Source organism: Lygodium microphyllum, chromosome 6 (assembly GCF_053477565.2).
Source record: "Lygodium microphyllum isolate KBCC chromosome 6, Lygodium_microphyllum_v1.1.10, whole genome shotgun sequence".
NCBI classification, from domain to species: Eukaryota; Viridiplantae; Streptophyta; class Polypodiopsida; order Schizaeales; family Lygodiaceae; genus Lygodium; species Lygodium microphyllum.
This window is the reverse complement of record NC_141140.1, coordinates 7,820,136-7,838,807: the sequence shown is the minus strand read 5'-3', so window position 1 is coordinate 7,838,807 and position 18,672 is coordinate 7,820,136. Positions and strand designations below refer to the sequence as shown.

At 39.3% G+C, this 18,672-nt stretch overlaps 1 protein-coding gene across 6 annotated transcripts; it reads left to right on the top strand.

Moving 5' to 3' along the window:
- Positions 1 to 7,158: 7,158 nt before the first annotated feature.
- On the top strand, positions 7,159 to 18,006 carry LOC148034288 (uncharacterized). Of its 6 annotated transcripts, none has more exons than XM_087680492.1 (4): positions 7,159 to 7,438; positions 7,539 to 8,191; positions 8,312 to 8,398; positions 17,914 to 18,006. In XM_087680492.1, the coding sequence occupies exons 2-4, from the start codon at positions 7,553 to 7,555 to the stop codon at positions 17,932 to 17,934; spliced, it is 747 nt and encodes a 248-aa protein (XP_087536618.1). In that variant the 5' UTR covers positions 7,159 to 7,438; positions 7,539 to 7,552; the 3' UTR covers positions 17,935 to 18,006. The 6 variants fall into 6 exon arrangements, with proteins under 6 accessions (XP_087536618.1, XP_087536620.1, XP_087536617.1 ...); XM_087680494.1 differs by lacking the exon at positions 17,914 to 18,006 and adding an exon at positions 12,782 to 12,805; XM_087680491.1 differs by lacking the exon at positions 17,914 to 18,006 and adding an exon at positions 11,435 to 11,617.
- The last annotated feature ends 666 nt before the right edge of the window (positions 18,007 to 18,672 follow it).

The window sequence follows — 18,672 nt, the reverse complement described above, 5'->3', positions numbered from 1 at the left end:
TGATAGTAGCCCTCATGAAATGCCCCATCAAGTCATAGAGGATGAGATTTTGGACAACATGGTACACCATCTATTTTCGCAACCGGTTCAGGGATAAGGTCACTCTATGAAGCCAGATGATCCACTATATGTAGCATCATCTACTCCATTGTATGAAGGTTATACGTACTCCGTTCTTCGTGCGTCCCTCGAGATACTTAACTTGCAAACAATTTATGGATGGAGTAATGTCAGTTTGAATGCGTTATTGAAGTAGGTATCAATTCAGTTTGGCTTATGAATCATAATATTAATTGTTCTATTTTGAAATCAGACAGAAATATATGTTGGTGGTTTTTTAACTCACTTTTAAAAATATATGTAGGTTATTATCACAAATGCTTCCAAAAGGAAACAAATTGCCAACTAAGAGAGAGAAAGCAAGACATTACTTGACATCTCTGGGAGGCCTCAATTATGTCAAGATCCATGCATGTGTCAATGATTGTGTCTTATTTCGTGGGACTCATGAGTTCGCACGAGAGTGTCCTGTTTGTGGCGAATCAAGATATGAAGTGGACATGATGTCAATGGATGTGCCTCGTAAGGTTTTGCGACATTTTTCGATTGTTCCACGTATAAAACTTATGTTCAAGTGTAAGTCTATTGGAAAGCTCATGTCATGGTATGCTAGTCATCGTTCAAGTGATGGAAAATGGAGGATACTTGCAGACACACCGGCATAGCAACATATAGATAATTTGTGGCCCGTTTTCAAAGAAGAGCCAAGAAATTTGAGATTTGGTTTAGGTATGGATGGAATCAATCCATTTGGCATCAAAAGCACATCATACAGTGTATGGCCAGTGGTATTGGTGAACTATAATATTCCTCCATCCATGGCAATTAAAAAGAGACATGTAATGTTGTCCCTTCTGATTCCTGGAAAGCACAAGGTAAAAAACATGGACATTTACTTAGAGCCTTTCATTGAAGAGTTAGAAATGTTATGGGAAGGTATTGAGGTGTAAGATACAAGTGCATCTGCATCCTCTAAAGATTTCACATTGAAGGCCATGTTGTTGTGGACCATGCACGACTTTTAAGGATACGGAGAGTGTTCAGGTACATGTATATAACTCTATATTTAAAATTCAAGACTTGAATCAATTGCATTTTATTAATTCACTTGTTTTTTAAGGTTTAACCACGTCAGGATATCATGCATGTCATATTTGTGGTCCCTCTCTAGTTTCCTCTAGGCCGGCACATTTAAAGAAGGTTATCTACGACAATCATCATCGATTTCTTCCTATTGACCATCCCAAATATGTTCTCCCTACTAATGGAATGACTCTAAAATCTCTAACCATTCGAGATTGGAAGGAGAGATGGATTAATGCCGACAGCCACCCTCCACTCGGCATGAGTCGGTAAGAAGTGCATTTCTCTCGATTGACTTTAAAGTATTTAGCATGATGAATCGTTTACATAATATATTGTTTGTTTGTTAGGTTCTCTATATTTTTTCGTCTTCCGTACTGGACTGAACTCAAGATCAATCACCTATTGGACCCCATGCACATATTCAAAAATGTCGTATCTACATTATGGGATCACTTGATAGGGGCTCGTGATTCAGTTAATGTAAGGGAGGATTTACGTAACATTGGTCGCATGAGACGAGCCTGGCCACGCATTGGACCCAGAGGAAAGATTGAGCTACCCCATGCACCTTGGATATTGTCAAAGAACGAGGAAAAAATAATGAAGGAACAAATATATAGCTTTTGAACATCCACAAGATGTATGAGGTGTCTCAAGGGAGCCTTCATAAAGAAAAAGAAAAGAGGTGTGGAGCAACTATCTGGTTTGAAGTCCCATGATTGGCACAAAATGATTCAAGTAAGGGTATCTCTAACCATGAATATAGTAATTAGTGGAGTAACTATGTGTAAACTTTGGGGTATGATGACTTTTTCCTCAACTAATCATTTGATCTATGAATATTGTTTACATTCAGTTCGTACTTCCTACTAGCATATCCCATTGTGTATCCAAAGATGTACGTGATATCATTTACAAGATGGGAGAGCTTGTGAGGTGTGTATACATTGTATTTTTTCATTATATATCTTTGAATTTCTACACAAAAATAAACAAGCACATCATACATCTTGACAGATAAGTGAGCTCGAAGGAAATTGATCCAAACACATTGCAAGATGCTCGAGTATTATCTATTGAGGTGGTTTGTTTGGTGGAGGAAATTTTTCCTCGATCCATTTTAACTACTCAATTACATTTACTCATACATTTGATTGATGAGATCGCACTTTGTGGGGCAGTTCATGTAAGGTGGATGTTTCTTCTTGAGCGCTTCATGAAAACCTTGAAAGATTTAGTGAGGCAAAAAGCACGGCCTGAGGGAAGCATGGCTGAGGGTTGGTTAGTGCAATCATCCCTTGTTTATATATCTGAATATCTTGTTGAAGTGGATCCCTCTCAACCACGACTATGGAAAGATGATAAAAGCTTGAGGGTAACCTATATAGTACCTCAAGGAAAAGGAATGAGTAAAGTGCTAACAAAAGAATAACTTCGTAAGTTAAATAGTTTTTGTGTGCTCAATAGTGATGTAATGAGCAAATGGATGATACTATATAATGAAGCAAGGGCAAGAAGAAAAAGAAAAAGACAAGAATTTCGCACTAGATATGGACGTAATGTCTCATTTTCAGATCATCTAAATGCGCTCCCACGTCATATTGATATAGATTGGTTACATGAGGAAATGGAGAGAATGGAAAAAGAGGAGGAAATTAATATATCTCAAGAAGAGTGGGAATACGCACGAGGTTGCTTATCAAAGGTGAGACATACTATCAATTAATTTGTTTCTATAAGTTTTATTCTATATAAATAATTGACATGTTTGATCTTTTATCTTTTACTACTAGTGCATATTATTCAATGCACTTTGGTGTGAGGGTAAACATCTTTGAACTCAACGTATAGATGAAAAGAGAAATACCCAAGATTGTGGTGTCCTTGCTCACTTCGAGGATGCCAATGGTACCATGGAAGGTTATTGTGGCTTGATCCAAGATATTCTGAAGCTTGACTTCAGACGATTCTTTATATATGTACTGGATGTGAAGTGGTTTAAAGAAGTGATAACAAATGGTGAGCATTGCATAATCAGACGTCATCCAAGTGGTTTTGTAATCATTGACTCTACAAAATTTCACCAAAACAAGAATAACACATTAGTACTACCTCAACAATGTAAGCAGGTATATATGCAAAGGCTAATTTTTTTATATGTATACATGTGATAGATATACACAATATAATAAGTACTTAAGTTTTTTGCTTTTGTTTTCCAAAAACAGGTTGTGTATCATCCAATGGTAAATAATAACCGATGGTGGTATGTCATCCCTATATCTAATCGTTCAAAACCAATATATGGTAATATTAGCGATATGGAGATAGCAGATGACAATCCAACAATTAATGATGATGTGCATGATGACACCATAATGGATGATATGCGTGATATAGTACAAGATGAACCTCGCGAGGATGTTCAAGGAAATGCAGAAGAAGACAATAATGTGATTGTCGATGATATTGATGAAGTTATTGAGCAACATAGCAACACATCTGATAGTGGGATAGACTTATTTATTTCGTTACCTCTTGGTAACATAGACCTAGAAGTAGATAGTTTAGCAAGGGCTGATCTCATTGAAGATGAGATGGATCATTCACTGTAACATACTTAATTTGCTTATTGATTCAATGTGTATTCCTAATTCTATGGTTTTTATCATGCGCACACATGCATACTCAAGAATCAATAGTCAATTTTAAAGCAAAATTGAATTTTCCATAATAAAAAGGAAGTATCTTTTATCATCTTCAAGTACGTAGAGAAATTACGAGATACATATTGCAATGCTTGCTACTAATTGTAAGGTTTCTGTCGCTTGCCGCTAATTACTTATATCAGGCTTGTCAACTCGAGGAACTGCCATTCATTAGAGAGCAATGAAAAAGTAATTATTAACTCTATTTTTTTAATTCAATGATTCAATGTGTATTCTTAATTCTATGGTTTTTATCATGTGCACATGTGCATGCTCAAGAATCAATTTCAGGTGGTTAAATAATTATTAACTTTGGTTTTTTAATTATGTGAATTGCTAATTTTAGGTGGTTAAATAATTATGTCTGTTGGCGCGTCTATATTAGCGTCTATTTGCGCGGATATATAGATGCAAAATTTGCGTCTATTTACACGCATGTTTATACGCACTTATAGACGCGCCTGACTTTGCGCATCTAACATACGCATCTATGCCTCGTTTCTGTTGTAGTGTGCGTGCTTACACCATTTCAAAACCACATACATGGAATACATATCTACATTTACATCAGTTTGCATATAATAACACACCACATACAGCTACAAAGAAAGCACCATTTGAAATTATTTATGGATATCGATTGCCTACACCTATTACATCATTATCAAACAAAATTCAAACTACTGATGATTTTGCTAACATCCATGCTACTATTTTTTATGAAGTTAAAGATATGATTGCCAAAGCCTAGCAATCATACACAAAACAAGCAAACAAGAAAAGAAAAGCTATGAGTTTTAAAGTTGATGATTATGTTTGGTTACGAATTGAAAAATGCTGATTACAACGTGTAGATAAACACCCCGTTGTCAAATTAGCACCTAGATTTTATGGTCCATTCAAGATCATACACAAAATCAACGACAATGCATTTAAACTAGAATTACCATAACATTGGAAAATCCACAACACCTTCCATATCAGTTTATTACGACCCTTTAGAGGACAACTACATGTAAACCCTGTCTATGAAAACCCTCCTTTGCTAGACGACGAAACTGAAATCCTTGAGCCTGAAACTATTATAGATACTGACTTTATGACCACTAGAATTGGCCATAGATATTCTAGATATTTGGTCAAGTTTAAAAATCATCCTGTTGAAGAGGCCCAATGGATGCACACTAGAGACCTAAGTTCTTTCCCCACACTGCTAGCTCCACATTGAGCTAATAGCAATTGAGGATAATTGCTATCCCACCCCAGGGGTATAATGCCAGGAGGCATATTATTCCACGGTGGATTCCGTGAGGTTTTCCGATGGATACAGTTAAAATTTTATTACCGGGGCTCATACACAAGGTGAATTCTTTGTGTGAAAAGTCGATGGGGACGCCTATCCTTTTTGGGCATTTTGTTAATTTAAAGTGTAAGTGGGTGATTCCGCAAAATACATATTTAAATTAATAAATGTTTATGAGTTTAGAGTGCGCACTCGTAATAAATTAACCAATTTATTTTTGTAGCTGAAGACTGCTAGGTATTCACTTTTGTTGATTTAATTGTATTATTTGTCTAATAATTGTGAATGCTTCAGTTGATGTGTAGAGGCGCAAGCAGCGATGGCATTGGGAAGCATTGGAGGATAGCGTGTATTCAAATTATCATCAATTTTTGATAGACGCGTATCTTAGGCATGGCATCCATATTTTGACGCGCTTATTTATTAAAGTGCGGGATATTTATTTATTATTTTTGTATGCACATGGGTGCACGATTTAAATATTTGTATTGGACATTGTATTTGGGTACCACCTGACTTCTTGGGCGCCCAATAGCTTTAATTCTTTAGTGGCACAAAAGTAAACACAAAAGCTAAAGTGCGCTAATTGTAAATTGGGCTATTTTTTGAGCTTGAAGATGAATAATATATAAAATACATACTTTGTGGAGCGCTCACACAAGGTGGGGGGAGATTGCACCCAATTAGTCTCTTGTTTCATGTCGTGCAAGCTTTCTTCATTGTTTTTTGTGCAAAAAGTAGAGTTCTTTTGTTCTTGGGGACCTTTTGACACTCACTACGCGCGCATACGGCGTCTAATCTGTGCATCAGCTACATACCATTTACATGTTGTAATTATTGTAATAAAGAATTATCGTTGTTGAGATCGTTGCATCTTTTTGCTTTCACATGGGAATACTGGATTGGTCACTTGTGGTGGGTGTTTCTCCACAATCAACAACGGACCATAGGTTTACCTACATGAGGTAGAGCCGCATCTGAAACTCCAACTCTAGCTGTCAGAGTCTGTCAACATGCCCATCTTGTAGGAGCAAGAAGAGAGCAAGGCGGATTGAGTGGTGGCTACAAGTTATCGAGACATGATGGTAGATAGTGTCCAAATAACTATTATCTAGTCTGAAAGAAAGAGAAAGGTAGAAATGAAGTATGTGCACTAGAGTAGGATATTAGTATGCTTTGATGTCATGTGAGAAAATAGAGAGAAAGAATGCAAGAGTGCAAGAAAGCAAATGTCTTGATTGCAAGCTTAATCCTTGTATTGTATTCACAAATGTTGTTTATATATAAAGTGCCTCATAAAGAGGTCAATGTGATAGATAAGAGGTAAATGTGGTAGATGTATGGTAGCTAGAAAAGGTACATGCGAGAGATAGATGTTACATGATAAGAGGATTATAAATAATAAGTGGTAGAAAAGATAAGATTGATAGATAAGGCTTAGTTGGCTTTTGCAGTCTTACACATGATGAGACCTTTGGGTTCTCTTCTAATATCTTTGACCTTGATCTAGTATTTAAATAGTTAGCTACCTCCATCACTTATGATATTACAAGCTACATCCTTTGTAGCATTATACAAGCATTCATAAATTATGGTCTTAAAGTTCATTTTGGCCTTTGCTAGACATTAATAAATCAACTCATCTCATGTTCTCTCTATCTCTCTCACATAAGACATCTACAAGTAGCCCTAACAATTAAGAAATCATGCCCTACATTGTTCACTTCTCTTCATCAAACACACACACACACACACACACACTCTCTCTCTCTCTCTCTCTCTCAAAACTAAACCGTGAAGTCATATATATTAGGTTTTTCCTATGTGTGAATAGTGTGTAGAAGAGAGTGCGTACAAGAGAAGCAGGAAAACGGAAACATGTAATAATGCATACGGAAAGAGAAAGTTTTGGCTTCAGATAAGATTTTACAATGTAAGAATGTGCATCGCACTACGTCCTTCAGTGTGCGTCCCGCTCGGACGTTTGGCTAACAGCGGATTACTAGAGAACAAAGAAGAATGGACAAGGATGGGAGACGGCGGCATCGTTTGCTTTCTTCGCGATGGAGCCATGTACCACAAAGACGGATTACTAGAGAAAAAACAAGTAAGAAAGGACAACTACAGGAAATGAAACTAATAAACAGGCCGGGAGACGGCGCACGATTTAGATGCTGCGCCAGCTGGTCTGATCTCCCAAAGGGGCCCAAATCAGAGCTCAACTAGCTGATCAGATTATGTATATAGAGCGGTCATGGCCATCTGATAAGCAGATGATCAGGTCATAAGCCGCCACATCCGGTGTAGCCAGCGTACCGCCGTATAAGCTAATATATAGTTACATCAATACATTCACGCTAATATCTCCTCTCGCTGGGCAGTATAATTGGCAAGGATGGGCCGCGGTTCCAAGGCGTTTGACGAGGTTAACGCAGAACAACTGCATATAATACCATTCGTTAGATCATATGCTAAGGGCTTGGTTCTGAACACGACGATGATGATCGTCATCATCTGCATGTCGTCGGCCGCTGCTGGCGCTGGGCCCGCTGCGGAACAGAAGGGCAGTAGGGGTATCACCTTTGGCGGCGGCGCCCTTCCACCTTTCTCGTTGGGTGGCAGTCGAGGCGGCGGCCAAGGTGGTGGCGCAGGCGCTGGTCACGACGGTGATGCAGGAGCCCCCTTAGGCGACTTGCCTATAACCAGTGCACCACCACCCCAGCGGCAGCCGTCGACCGGGGGCGATGTGCCGTCCCCGCCAGTTGGCAGCGGAAGCGAAAGTCCTCGAGGTGGAAATGGACGTGGAAGCGGAAGCGGAAGTCCTGGAGGTGGAAGCGGCGGCGGTAGCGATGAGCAGCTAGCCATGCAAGAGGCCACCTCTCTTTTAGGCAGCACCGACATAGAGCTCAGCGGCACCGTGTCTGCCGATGACATGGTCGCTCTCTGCCAGCAATTGGACGACACCGGAAGCCTGGACTTCTCTGCCAGCGTCACCAGCAGCAGCTCACAGGAAACGCAAAAGGAAGATCTCCAGGTACCGCTACTTTGCATAGGCGAATGTAATTGGCCATTATATGGCTTCCCTCCCTAACTCCGCGTTCCACAGTAAGTAATGCTGTGCCTAAGCTCACAGGGCATAACTTGGCTGTCACAGGTCTTGTCAATTGGCGGTTGTGGATCCACCGCCGACGGTGTCCAGGCTTTGGTTGCCGCACAAGATGACAGCAGCGACACGAGTGCGGTAAGCAGATTATTGCATCGCCATATCAGTCGTTCTGAATATGCCCCTTGATATATATATATGCATGTTTCTTATGCATGGATCAATATGCATGCATATTTGGTCTGGCCTTTTAATATCAATTCTTGTTATATGCCTCATGATCACAGCTAGTCTGCACCTCCGCGTCGGACTGCTACGTCTTCCGTGCCACCTCGTCCTCTAGCGCAGCGGCATCGTCCGCCTCTCATCATACCATGCGTGCCAGCAGCTTTCACGTCCTCGGCAAAAGCATCAAGCACCCCCATCCCTTTAGTCCCCGACGTACCATTGCCAAACGCGACCATCACCCCTAATCAGGGGACGTGCTTGTCATAATATAGTTAGTGGTACTAACTATCAACTCGCCTCCTCGCATGGTTGTCATAATGCGGCGAAGACTACGCCTTCCCACCCCCTCACATTCGTCTCAGCAGCATCATATCTAGGAAGTTGAAGGAACTATATTTTGTAACAGCATCCTTGCTACTGCTCGTAACCCAACTAATTGTCGTCGACCGCTCCGACCACCAGTCTTTCCCCACCCAGACAAGTTTATCTATTTATAAATTAGGCTTTACTTGATAATATTAGCACACTGTCCTCTCATTAAAGAGGCTCTCTCTGCACGTTTAAGTGTGTGTGTGTCTATGTGCATGCGCGTCCGTGTCTGTGTGTCTCGGGCCTATTTGTCTCCACTACAAATGGCTGATACAAGAGAAAGAGCGAGAGCGAGTCCACTACAAATGGCTGGTGAGAGAGAGAGAGATGTGTGTTTTTACGTGTGTGACCATGTGCACATGCGCGTGTGTACGGAGGATGTTGTGAGGTTATTTCCATGACTAAGAAAGTAAATTCATAAACCTCAGGAATACCTTGTATATTCCAAGCATGGATAGGAGGAGCGCTAGAATTTTGTTTTCCTAAGCCATGAAAATTCAAAAGTCTATGCACACCATAGAATACATTATATTAGCTCTTTTATGTCCACAATAACATGCTCTTAGACCAAGGAAAAGTCACAACATAGGTGAGTATAAGAGGAGCTTTGGAGCGAGCTTTGTCTACAACCCTTTTAGAGGCCTTTAGAGGACATTGTATGTGACACTTCTAGAGGGGTAAATCAAATTTCTCATGCTAGAAAGTTGGCAATTTGGAAGAGGACGAGATGATCTCCTTGGTCTGTATTTTGGAGAGGTAGATGTCAAACTTAAGACATAATCATAGTTCGACCAGTGGAGGATAAGATAATGAGAAAGCTGATTGCTAGGTGAGCTACATGGCCATGGCGACCTATTGAGACAATTTGAGAAGTTTGAGAAGAAGATATAGGCCAATATAACCATGACATAAAGGGTGGGAAAAGCATTAAACTAGAGAAGGGAGAGAGGGGAGTATATATAGCACATAGATATAACTGTTTGTGAAGAGTAGATAAAATGGAGGGGAGAGACCAAGGCACCAAATTGAAGGGGGGAGAAGATAGAGAAGAAGGAAATTATTGAAAGAGAAGAAAAACAATATATGAGGGCTACTTCAGATTGAAGACTAGGGAATGCAAATATTGGTAAATGTTGCAGGTAAAGGTGACTTTGCCTAACTGCTCCTACATTAGTTACACTGACAGTGCCCACACACTTTTATATTGTAGGTGGCAAGTGCCCATAACTATCACTTCATTCTTTATTCTTTCAGTGACATTTGTATAAGTGACACTTTTATACTGTAGGTCACAAATTGTAACAATTGGAGCTCACACCATCTTGTGTCTCTCTCGCTCTTGCTCTCTTGCTCCTTCAACCATAGCTCTTGCTTTTGCTTGTGTGCTTCCAGTCCAGGCTTTGAAGCTACTCGATTAGCACATATTGGATGTATTGACACTTTGGTTGTCATGTATGCCCATGGACATGTTTATGACATACTCTTAAGTTGAGATTGGAGCTTCGATGGTTCGACATTAGTAGTCATTCCTCTCATTGGATGCTACATTTATGGGCTTGAAGCTCCTTACTGGTTTTGATTGTTGTGACCTATGCCACATTTATCCACTTGATGTATTGAGCTTGTTGCTTAGTTGGCATTCAACTTTCACTTCATTGGGAGCTATTTGGCATTATGTATTGAGTCACTTACTTGACATTGGATGTTACATTGCGCATTGGATTGTATTTGATCTTGAGCTCCTTATAGTGAAACAATGGGATGTTCACTTCATGTGTATGCTCTCTTCATGCTGTATATATGTAGTGGATGCCTAGTGGGCTAATCTAGCATTTGTCTTTGGGTTGGTACCTACCTCTGTTAGATCATTGTCAGTGATGCACACCTGGCATGGCTATATATTGAGCTTATATTACTCTCACGTAATCAATTGTGTGTTTGACAGGTCTCTTTCGTTACCTGTGAGACTTACTACATGCATGATTGCTATGCCATTGGATGCAATCCAGTCTTACACTCTAAGGTTGATAGGTTTTGGTATTGGTCACATGTTTGATGTCTACTAGTAGTTCGTATATACTCCGCATTGTGTACGATATGCTTGAGATTTATGGTTTGCATTTTAAGTCAATGATAGCTCATACTTGGCTTTGATTTCTTAGTGATGTACTTTATTGTAGCATGTTGTAATTGCATCTCTCTACATTGTTTATGAGAGCAATTACCTTGTCCTAACAATCTTTTGCTTACGATTTGTGGACAACTCATTACTTTGGTCGTATCTATTATATTTCACTTGATTTAGCAGTGGTTTTGGGTCTCATTTGTAGGATATTATAACAACCTATTTTTTCCTTTTATGCACTTGCTTAGTCTCATCATGGCTGATAGTTCTTATGACAATGCTATCTTCAATATTGAGAATTTGGATGGGACCAACTACAGCTGTTGAAAGACTTCGATATGGCAAGTTTTAGTATAGAAGTTGCAATTAGAGCACTCAAAAATGTGGGTGCGGATTGGGAGGAACTGGATGAGCTATGAAAGTCCACAATAATTTTATCACTCTCTATGCAGGTTCACTACAATGTTGTAACTGAAAAGTAAAGGGAATATGAGCTTTGGACACAAATTAAGAATCTTTATGAAAAGAAGAGTCATGTATCTCAAATGTATTGGCGAAAATAGTTGATGGACCTTTGCATGAAGGAAGGGACTTCTATGTTTGCACATTTAAATGAGTTTCACTCCATCATCATCCATATACACTACAATAGAAACGAGGCATAGACGCACACGTTAGACGCGCAAAGTCGGGCGCGTCTATCAGAGCATCTATAAATGCGTGTAAATAGACGCGAATTTTGCGTCTATATATCCACGCAAATAGACGCTAATATAGACATGCTATCAGACGCACAATTATTTAACCACCTAAAATTAGCAATTCACATAATTGAAAAACCAAAGTTAATAATTATTTAACCACCTGAAATTGATTCTTGAGCATGCACATGTGCGCATGATAAAAACCATAGAATTAAGAATACACGTTGAATCATTGAATTAAAAAAATAGAGTTAATAATTACTTTTTCATTGCTCTCTAATGAATGGCAGTTCCTCCAGTTGACAAGCCTGATATAAGTAATTAGCGGCAAGCGACAGAAATCTTACAATTAGTAGCAAGCATTGCAATATATGTATCTCGTAATTTCTCTATGTACTTGAAGATGATAAAAGATACTTCCTTTTTATTATGGACAATTCAATGCTTGCTTTAAATTGACTATTGATTCTTGAATATGCACGTGTGCGCATGACAAAAGACATAGAATTAGGAATACACATATATTGAATCAATAAGCAAATTAAGTATGTTACAGTGAATGATCCATCTCATCTTCAATGAGATCAGCCCTTGCTAAACTATCTACTTCTAGGTCTATGTTACCAAGAGGTAACGAAACAAATAAGTCTATTCCACTATCAAATGTGTTGCTATGTTGCACAATAACTTCATCAATATCATCGACAATCATATTATTGTCTTCTTCTGCGTTTCCTTGAACATCATCGCAAGGTTCATCTTGTACTATATCATGCATATCATCCATTATGGTATCATCATGCACATCATCCTTATTTGTTGGATTGTCATCTGTTATCTCCATGTCGGTAATATTACCATATATTGGTTTTGAACGATTAGATATAGGGATGACATACCACTATCGGTTATTGTTTACCATTGGATGATACACAACCTGTATTTGAAAAACAAAAGCAAAAAACTTAAGTACTTATTATATTGTGTATATGTATCACATGTATACATATAAAAAAATTAGCCTTTGCATATATACCTGCTCGCATTGTTGAGCTAGTACTAATGTGTCATTCTTGTTTTGGTGAAATTTTGTAGAGTCAATGATTACAAAACCACTTGGATGACGTCTGATTGTGCAATGCTCACCATTTGTTACCACTTCTTTAAACCACTTCACATCTAGTACATATATAAAGAATCATCTGAAGTAAAGCTTCAGAATATCTTGGATCAAGCCACAATAACCTTCCATGGTACCATTGGCAGCCTTGAAGTGAGCAAGGACACCACAATCTTGGGTATTTCTCTTTTCATCTATACGTTGAGTTCGAAGATGTTTACCCTCACACCAAAGTGCATTGAATAATGTCCACTAGTAGTAAAAGATAAAAGATCAAACATGTCAATTATTTATATAAAATAAAACTTATAGAAACAAATTAATTGATAGTATGTCTCACATTTGATAAGCAACCTCGTGCGTATTCCCACTCTTCTTGAGATATATTAATTTCCTCCTCTTTTTCCATTCTCTTCATTTCCTCATGTAACCAATCTATGTCAATATGACGTGGAAGCGCATTTAGATGATCTGGAAATGAGACATTACGTCCATATCTAGTGCAAAATTCTTGTCTTTCGCTTTTTCTTCTTGCCCTTGCTTCATTATATAGTGCCACCCATTTGCTCATAACATCACTATTGAGCACAAAAAAACTATTTAACTTACGAAGTTCTTCTTTTGTTAGAACTTTACTCATTCCTTTTCCTTGAGGTACTACAGAGGTCATCCTCAAGTCTTCATCATCTTTCCATAGTCGTGGTTGAGAGGGATCCACTTCAGCAAGATATTCAGAGATATAAACAAGGGATGATTGCACTAACCAACCCTCATCCATGCTTCCCTCAAGCCGTGCTTTTTGCCTTACAAAATCTTTCAAGGTTTTCATGAAGTGCTCAAGAAAAAACATCCACCTTACATGAACTGCCCCACAAAGTGCGATCTCATCAATCAAATATACGAGTAAATGTAATTGAGTAGTCAATATGGATCGAGGAAATTTTTCCTCCACCAAAAAAACCACCTCAATAGATAATACTCGAGCATCTTGCAATGTGTTTGGATCAATTTCCTTCGAGCTCACGTATCTGTCAAGATGTATTTGAGAATTGTTTATTTTTGTGTAGAAATTCAAAGATATATAATGAAAAAATACAATGTATACACACCTCACAAGCTCTCCCATCTTGTAAATGATATCACGTACATCTTTGGAGGCACAATGGGATATGCTAGTAGGAAGTACAAACTGAATGTAAACAATATTCATAGATGCAAATTGTCAGTAGAGGAAAAAGTCATCATATCCCAAAGTTTACACATAGCTATGCCACTAATTACTATATTCATGGTTAGAGATACCCTTACTTGAATCATTTTGTGCCAATTGTGGGACTTCAAACCAGATAGTTGCTCCACACCTCTTTTCTTTTTCTTTATGAAGGCTCCCTTGAGACATCTCATACATCCTGTGGGTGTTCGAAAGCTATATATTTGTTCCTTCACAATTTTTTCCTCATTCTTTGACAATATCCAAGGTGCATGGGGTAGCTCAATCTTTCCTCTAGGTCCAATGCGTGCCCAGGCTCGTCTCATGCGACCAATGTTACGTAAATCCTCCCTTACATTAAGTGAATCGCGAGCCCCTATCAAGTGATCCCATAATGTAGATACAACATTTTTGAATATGTGCATGGGGTCCAATAGGTGATTGATCTTGAGTTCATCCAATACGGAAGACAAAAGAATATAGAGAACCTAACAAACAAACAATATATTATGTAAACAATTCATCATGCTAAATACTTTAAAGTCAATCGAGAGAAATGCACTTCTTACCAACTCATGCCATGTGGAGGGTGGCTGTCGGCATTAATCCATCTCTCCTTTCAATCTCGAATGGTTAGAGATTGTGGAGTCATTCCATTAGTAGGGAGAATATATTTGGGATGGTCAATAGGAAGAAATCGATGATAAATCATGATAAAAACAAAACAAAACCCTAAACTTATCTTAAAAACAAAACATCATGATAAATCCCAAATGCGCGTCTAAATCCGCGTCTATTTTCGCATCTACAATCGCACGCACATATACACACGAAAATAGACGCACACGTCAAAATTCAAAGCATATTTAAATCATTTCTTTTCAAACTGCGCCTTTCCTTTCCTATGTTTTTTGTAGTTCTGAAGCTTGAGTTTAGCCGACATGCAGTCTCTTCATGCCTCACCTAGTCTCTTCATACCTCACCTCCTCACGACTCACCTCTTCTTTCATTTCAAACACACAAGAAAGGAAAAAGGAAAGCCAAGGAGAGGAAGAAAGAGAGACCAAGAAAGAGGAGAACAAGAAGAAGCAACAAGCAAACAAGCATCAAGGGAGGGTAACTTACCAAGGAGAGGAAGAAGGAGAAGGAGAAGCACCACCATCCGCCACACCAAACACCCAAGGTGAGTCTGACGCACTGGATAGAAGATGAACAGCAATGTTATGTCAAAGGCTTAAAAAATACAATGTTATGTCAAAGGCTTAAAAACTGCAATGTTATACTTTTATACACATTAAAAACTGCAAGGTCCTATTGTGTGACATCACCTAGAGCAGAATCTTGTTGCGTGGTATTGATTAACTCCTAAATAGAAGTCTAGTTAGATCTAAAAGTGACAAATTAGGAAATGGTATACTTTTATACACATTTATACAAACATTACATTCTTTACATAAAGTGAGATTGAAACTTGTGTATTCTACATGTGGATCTCGTGAATTAGAGCCCTCACCTAGGCATATAGGCCTCAATGTGCCCTCTAGTCTATGGATAGTCACCTCCACCCCTCATCATGAGTTGCTTGTACTGCACAATATCCTCCTATGTTTTTTGTATGCAAATAAATTTATCTTTTTCCTGTGTTTTTTTTGCAGATGTCGTATCGTGGTTCATCTAGCAATGACCTAGATGTGGATCATATGAATGATACATTGGCCTCCTTTGACAGGGAGTCAATGCATTTTTTGGAGGTTTTCCTAGTAGGGAAGACTTCATGGGAGAGATGACCAGACACCTTGGCCGCTCTCCCACAGCGGAGGAGGTGTTCAGTGTCATGTCTAGGACGCCTCTAGCGTCTTTACCTAGCACTACTTCCCAGACTCCACATGCAGGTACTCCACATACAGGTACTCCATATGCAGGTACTCCATATGCAGGTACTCCACATACAGGTACTCCATATGCAAGTACTCCATATGTAGGTACTCCATTTGCAGGTACTCCACGTGCTCCACGTGCATCGGCTAAAGCACAAGCATCTGTAGAAGCACGTGCATCTGCAGAAGCTCGTGCGTCCAGCGAGGCAGAGGGCAGTCGACAGAGAGGGAGGAGGGAGAGTCGAGGGGGAGGACGAGGGTTGTGTGGGGGTTGCCTAGGGGGTGGCGAGCGATCACCCTCACCAGTAGATCATGTAGAGGAGGTTGTACGCCAGTACTATAGAGTTACAGATGCCGGTGGCATCTTTCATGATGATGAGGGAAGGGATGTAATGGCGTACATGAGGAGCGTCGTGCATGCGACGTATAAAGATTGTTTCATTGCCTTCAAAAATCAGAAAAGCGATTTGTGGCAGGAGGTGTTGAGGGCAAACCATAGGAGGTACCCAAATCCTAAGGGTCAGCAATTCTCCGATGATTGGGGACGTATAAAAGTGAGGGATATACTTCACAACAAAAGATCCCACCTCATGACACGGGCCAGGGACTCACTTCGGAGGCTGGAGGAGGGGCATGGAGCCTACAGCCAACCACCTATGTGCCACCGCGTAGAGTGGAAGAAAGTCAAGAAGAAAGCAGCTAAGAAAGTGAAGAGTCGCCAGCACGCAGAGGCGTGACGGATCCAAATGGAAACCATGGGATCATCGCATTACGGATCAGGTGACAGAGAGTCGTGGGAGGCAGAGTTTATAAGTATATTTTGATTTCTAGTTTTTTTTAATATATATTTTTTAAATTCTTTATATATTTTAGTCTAATATATTGTGACATCTAATTGTTTGTATATCTCTAAGTGTTTTACAGACTACCATCGTTGGTAGGACACCTACCCCTAGAGAGGTAGGTTACCATCGAGGCCATAACCGCGTAGCGACATGGATTCACTTTTATGAGGAGGGTCTCATCACTGAGGACCAATACAATCGGGCCATGAGAATTCGAGAGCCAGAGGAGGTTTGTTTTTCTTACTTTCCTATTAAAAGTATAACTAATTATAACTTTTTCTCCACCTTGTATATGTAAGCAACCATGCTCTATTGTGTGTGTAGGCGAACCCGGATGTGGAGCACAGCGAGGAGGGGGATAGCGATGCTAGTAGCCATGGTGGTACTAGTGAGGATGTTTCCTCTTTAGATTCGTAGAGGAGCACCATACCTCCTCATGAGGCCTTCTTTTCTTGTATATGTATGATATCTCTTTGAGCCTACCACTTGCGGCCACGCTTTAGGTCGCAAGCACTCAAAACTTCCCTTGTAAATGCTTTGATATATAATGAATACATAGACTTTCACTTTCAATTCTCATGCCCGTAAGAGACATTTTTTTTTTTCCCAAATATACAATCTGATGTATGGGAGGGGGAAAAAAAAACCAGAGAGCATGTGGTTGCTCTCTGGTTTCTTTTTTCCAGTTCTGTTTTGTGCGTCTATCACCTCGTAAAATTGCAGGTAATTCGCGTTTATTCGCGTGTCTATAATGCAGACTACACGCGCTGAATAATTCAAATTAAAAAAGGAAATGAAATATCTTTTTTTTAAAAGGACATTTTTTGTTTTCCATTCGCGTCTATCAGTGCTTGTAAAAGCGCGTCTAAAAGTGTGTCTTTATGTGCGTGTATATGTACGTCTATTGTGCGTCTATTTGTGCGTGTAAAGTCGTCGATACATGCGATTATAGACGCGGAATGATAGATGCGCAAATAGACGGGCGGATAGACGTGCCCGTAATTTTTTCTCTGTATTCAAAAATCACGTCTAAATGTGCGTGTATGAGGCTTTTTTGTTGTAGTGATAGCTTTGTAGAAGATTGAATTCAAGGATTTTTTGCATGTTTTATTTCAACTTGGTACTCTACCTAAGTTGTTGTGGGACACTTTTCTTATGGCTCTATGTGGTAATAGGCTGGAATTGCAAAATGTTGAGAGTGTCCTCTTGATAGAAGAGGTGAACATAAAGAATATAGATGTTTTCTTCTATACATCACATGCATTGACTATGAGAGGTTGGCAGGATTGAATTGCCCATGGTAGGGACTCTCAAAGGTCTCAATCTAAGACACATGGATAGTCTTGTAGTAAGTCCCGCGGCCATAAGTCTAATTTTACTTGTCATTATTGTGGAAAAGTAGGTTATATTTGGCCATAGTGCTATAAAATGCATAAAAACAAGTGCAAGGAAAAGGAAAAGGATAAAGTGCAAGACAAGAATAATGACCACATCATTGTGCCTTACATGTCTAACATCAAGATTGAGGAGATTAATGTGATGCAACCTACCTGATGATCTTATACTGGTAGCCTCTTCCTTTGATGCTTCAAAATTGACTAATGCTTTGTCATGATATATTTATTATTAGTTGATAGATTTAGGGGCTTCCTTTCATATGATCCCTCATGACGAGTACGTTCACTCTTATCATATTATGATTTCACTACAAGATACATGCCTCATACCAACGTTCAAACCGATGTAAATGATCATCGAAAAATTTTCTAACGTTGTCACTAGAAATGTCGGTATAAACGTCTCTACAAAATTGTCGCACAAACCGTCTCTATTTGTATCACTAATAGTGACACAAATAGCAACGCACATAGTGACTATTTGTGACATGCATAGCAACGATGGCAATAGCGACACGTGCAGAGAAATTAGCAATG

What these genes read in the sequence shown, in the direction of transcription:
- LOC148034288 (XM_087680489.1), top strand. Translation starts at nt 7,553, where the DNA reads ATGGGCCGCGGTTCCAAGGCGTTTGACGAGGTTAACGCAGAACAACTG. An exon ending in CGCAAAAGGAAGATCTCCAG is followed by an intron (nt 8,192 to 8,311) that starts GTACCGCTACTT and finishes TGGCTGTCACAG; the next exon opens with GTCTTGTCAATTGGCGGTTG. An exon ending in ACAGCAGCGACACGAGTGCG is followed by an intron (nt 8,399 to 11,302) that starts GTAAGCAGATTA and finishes GACCAACTACAG; the next exon opens with CTGTTGAAAGACTTCGATAT.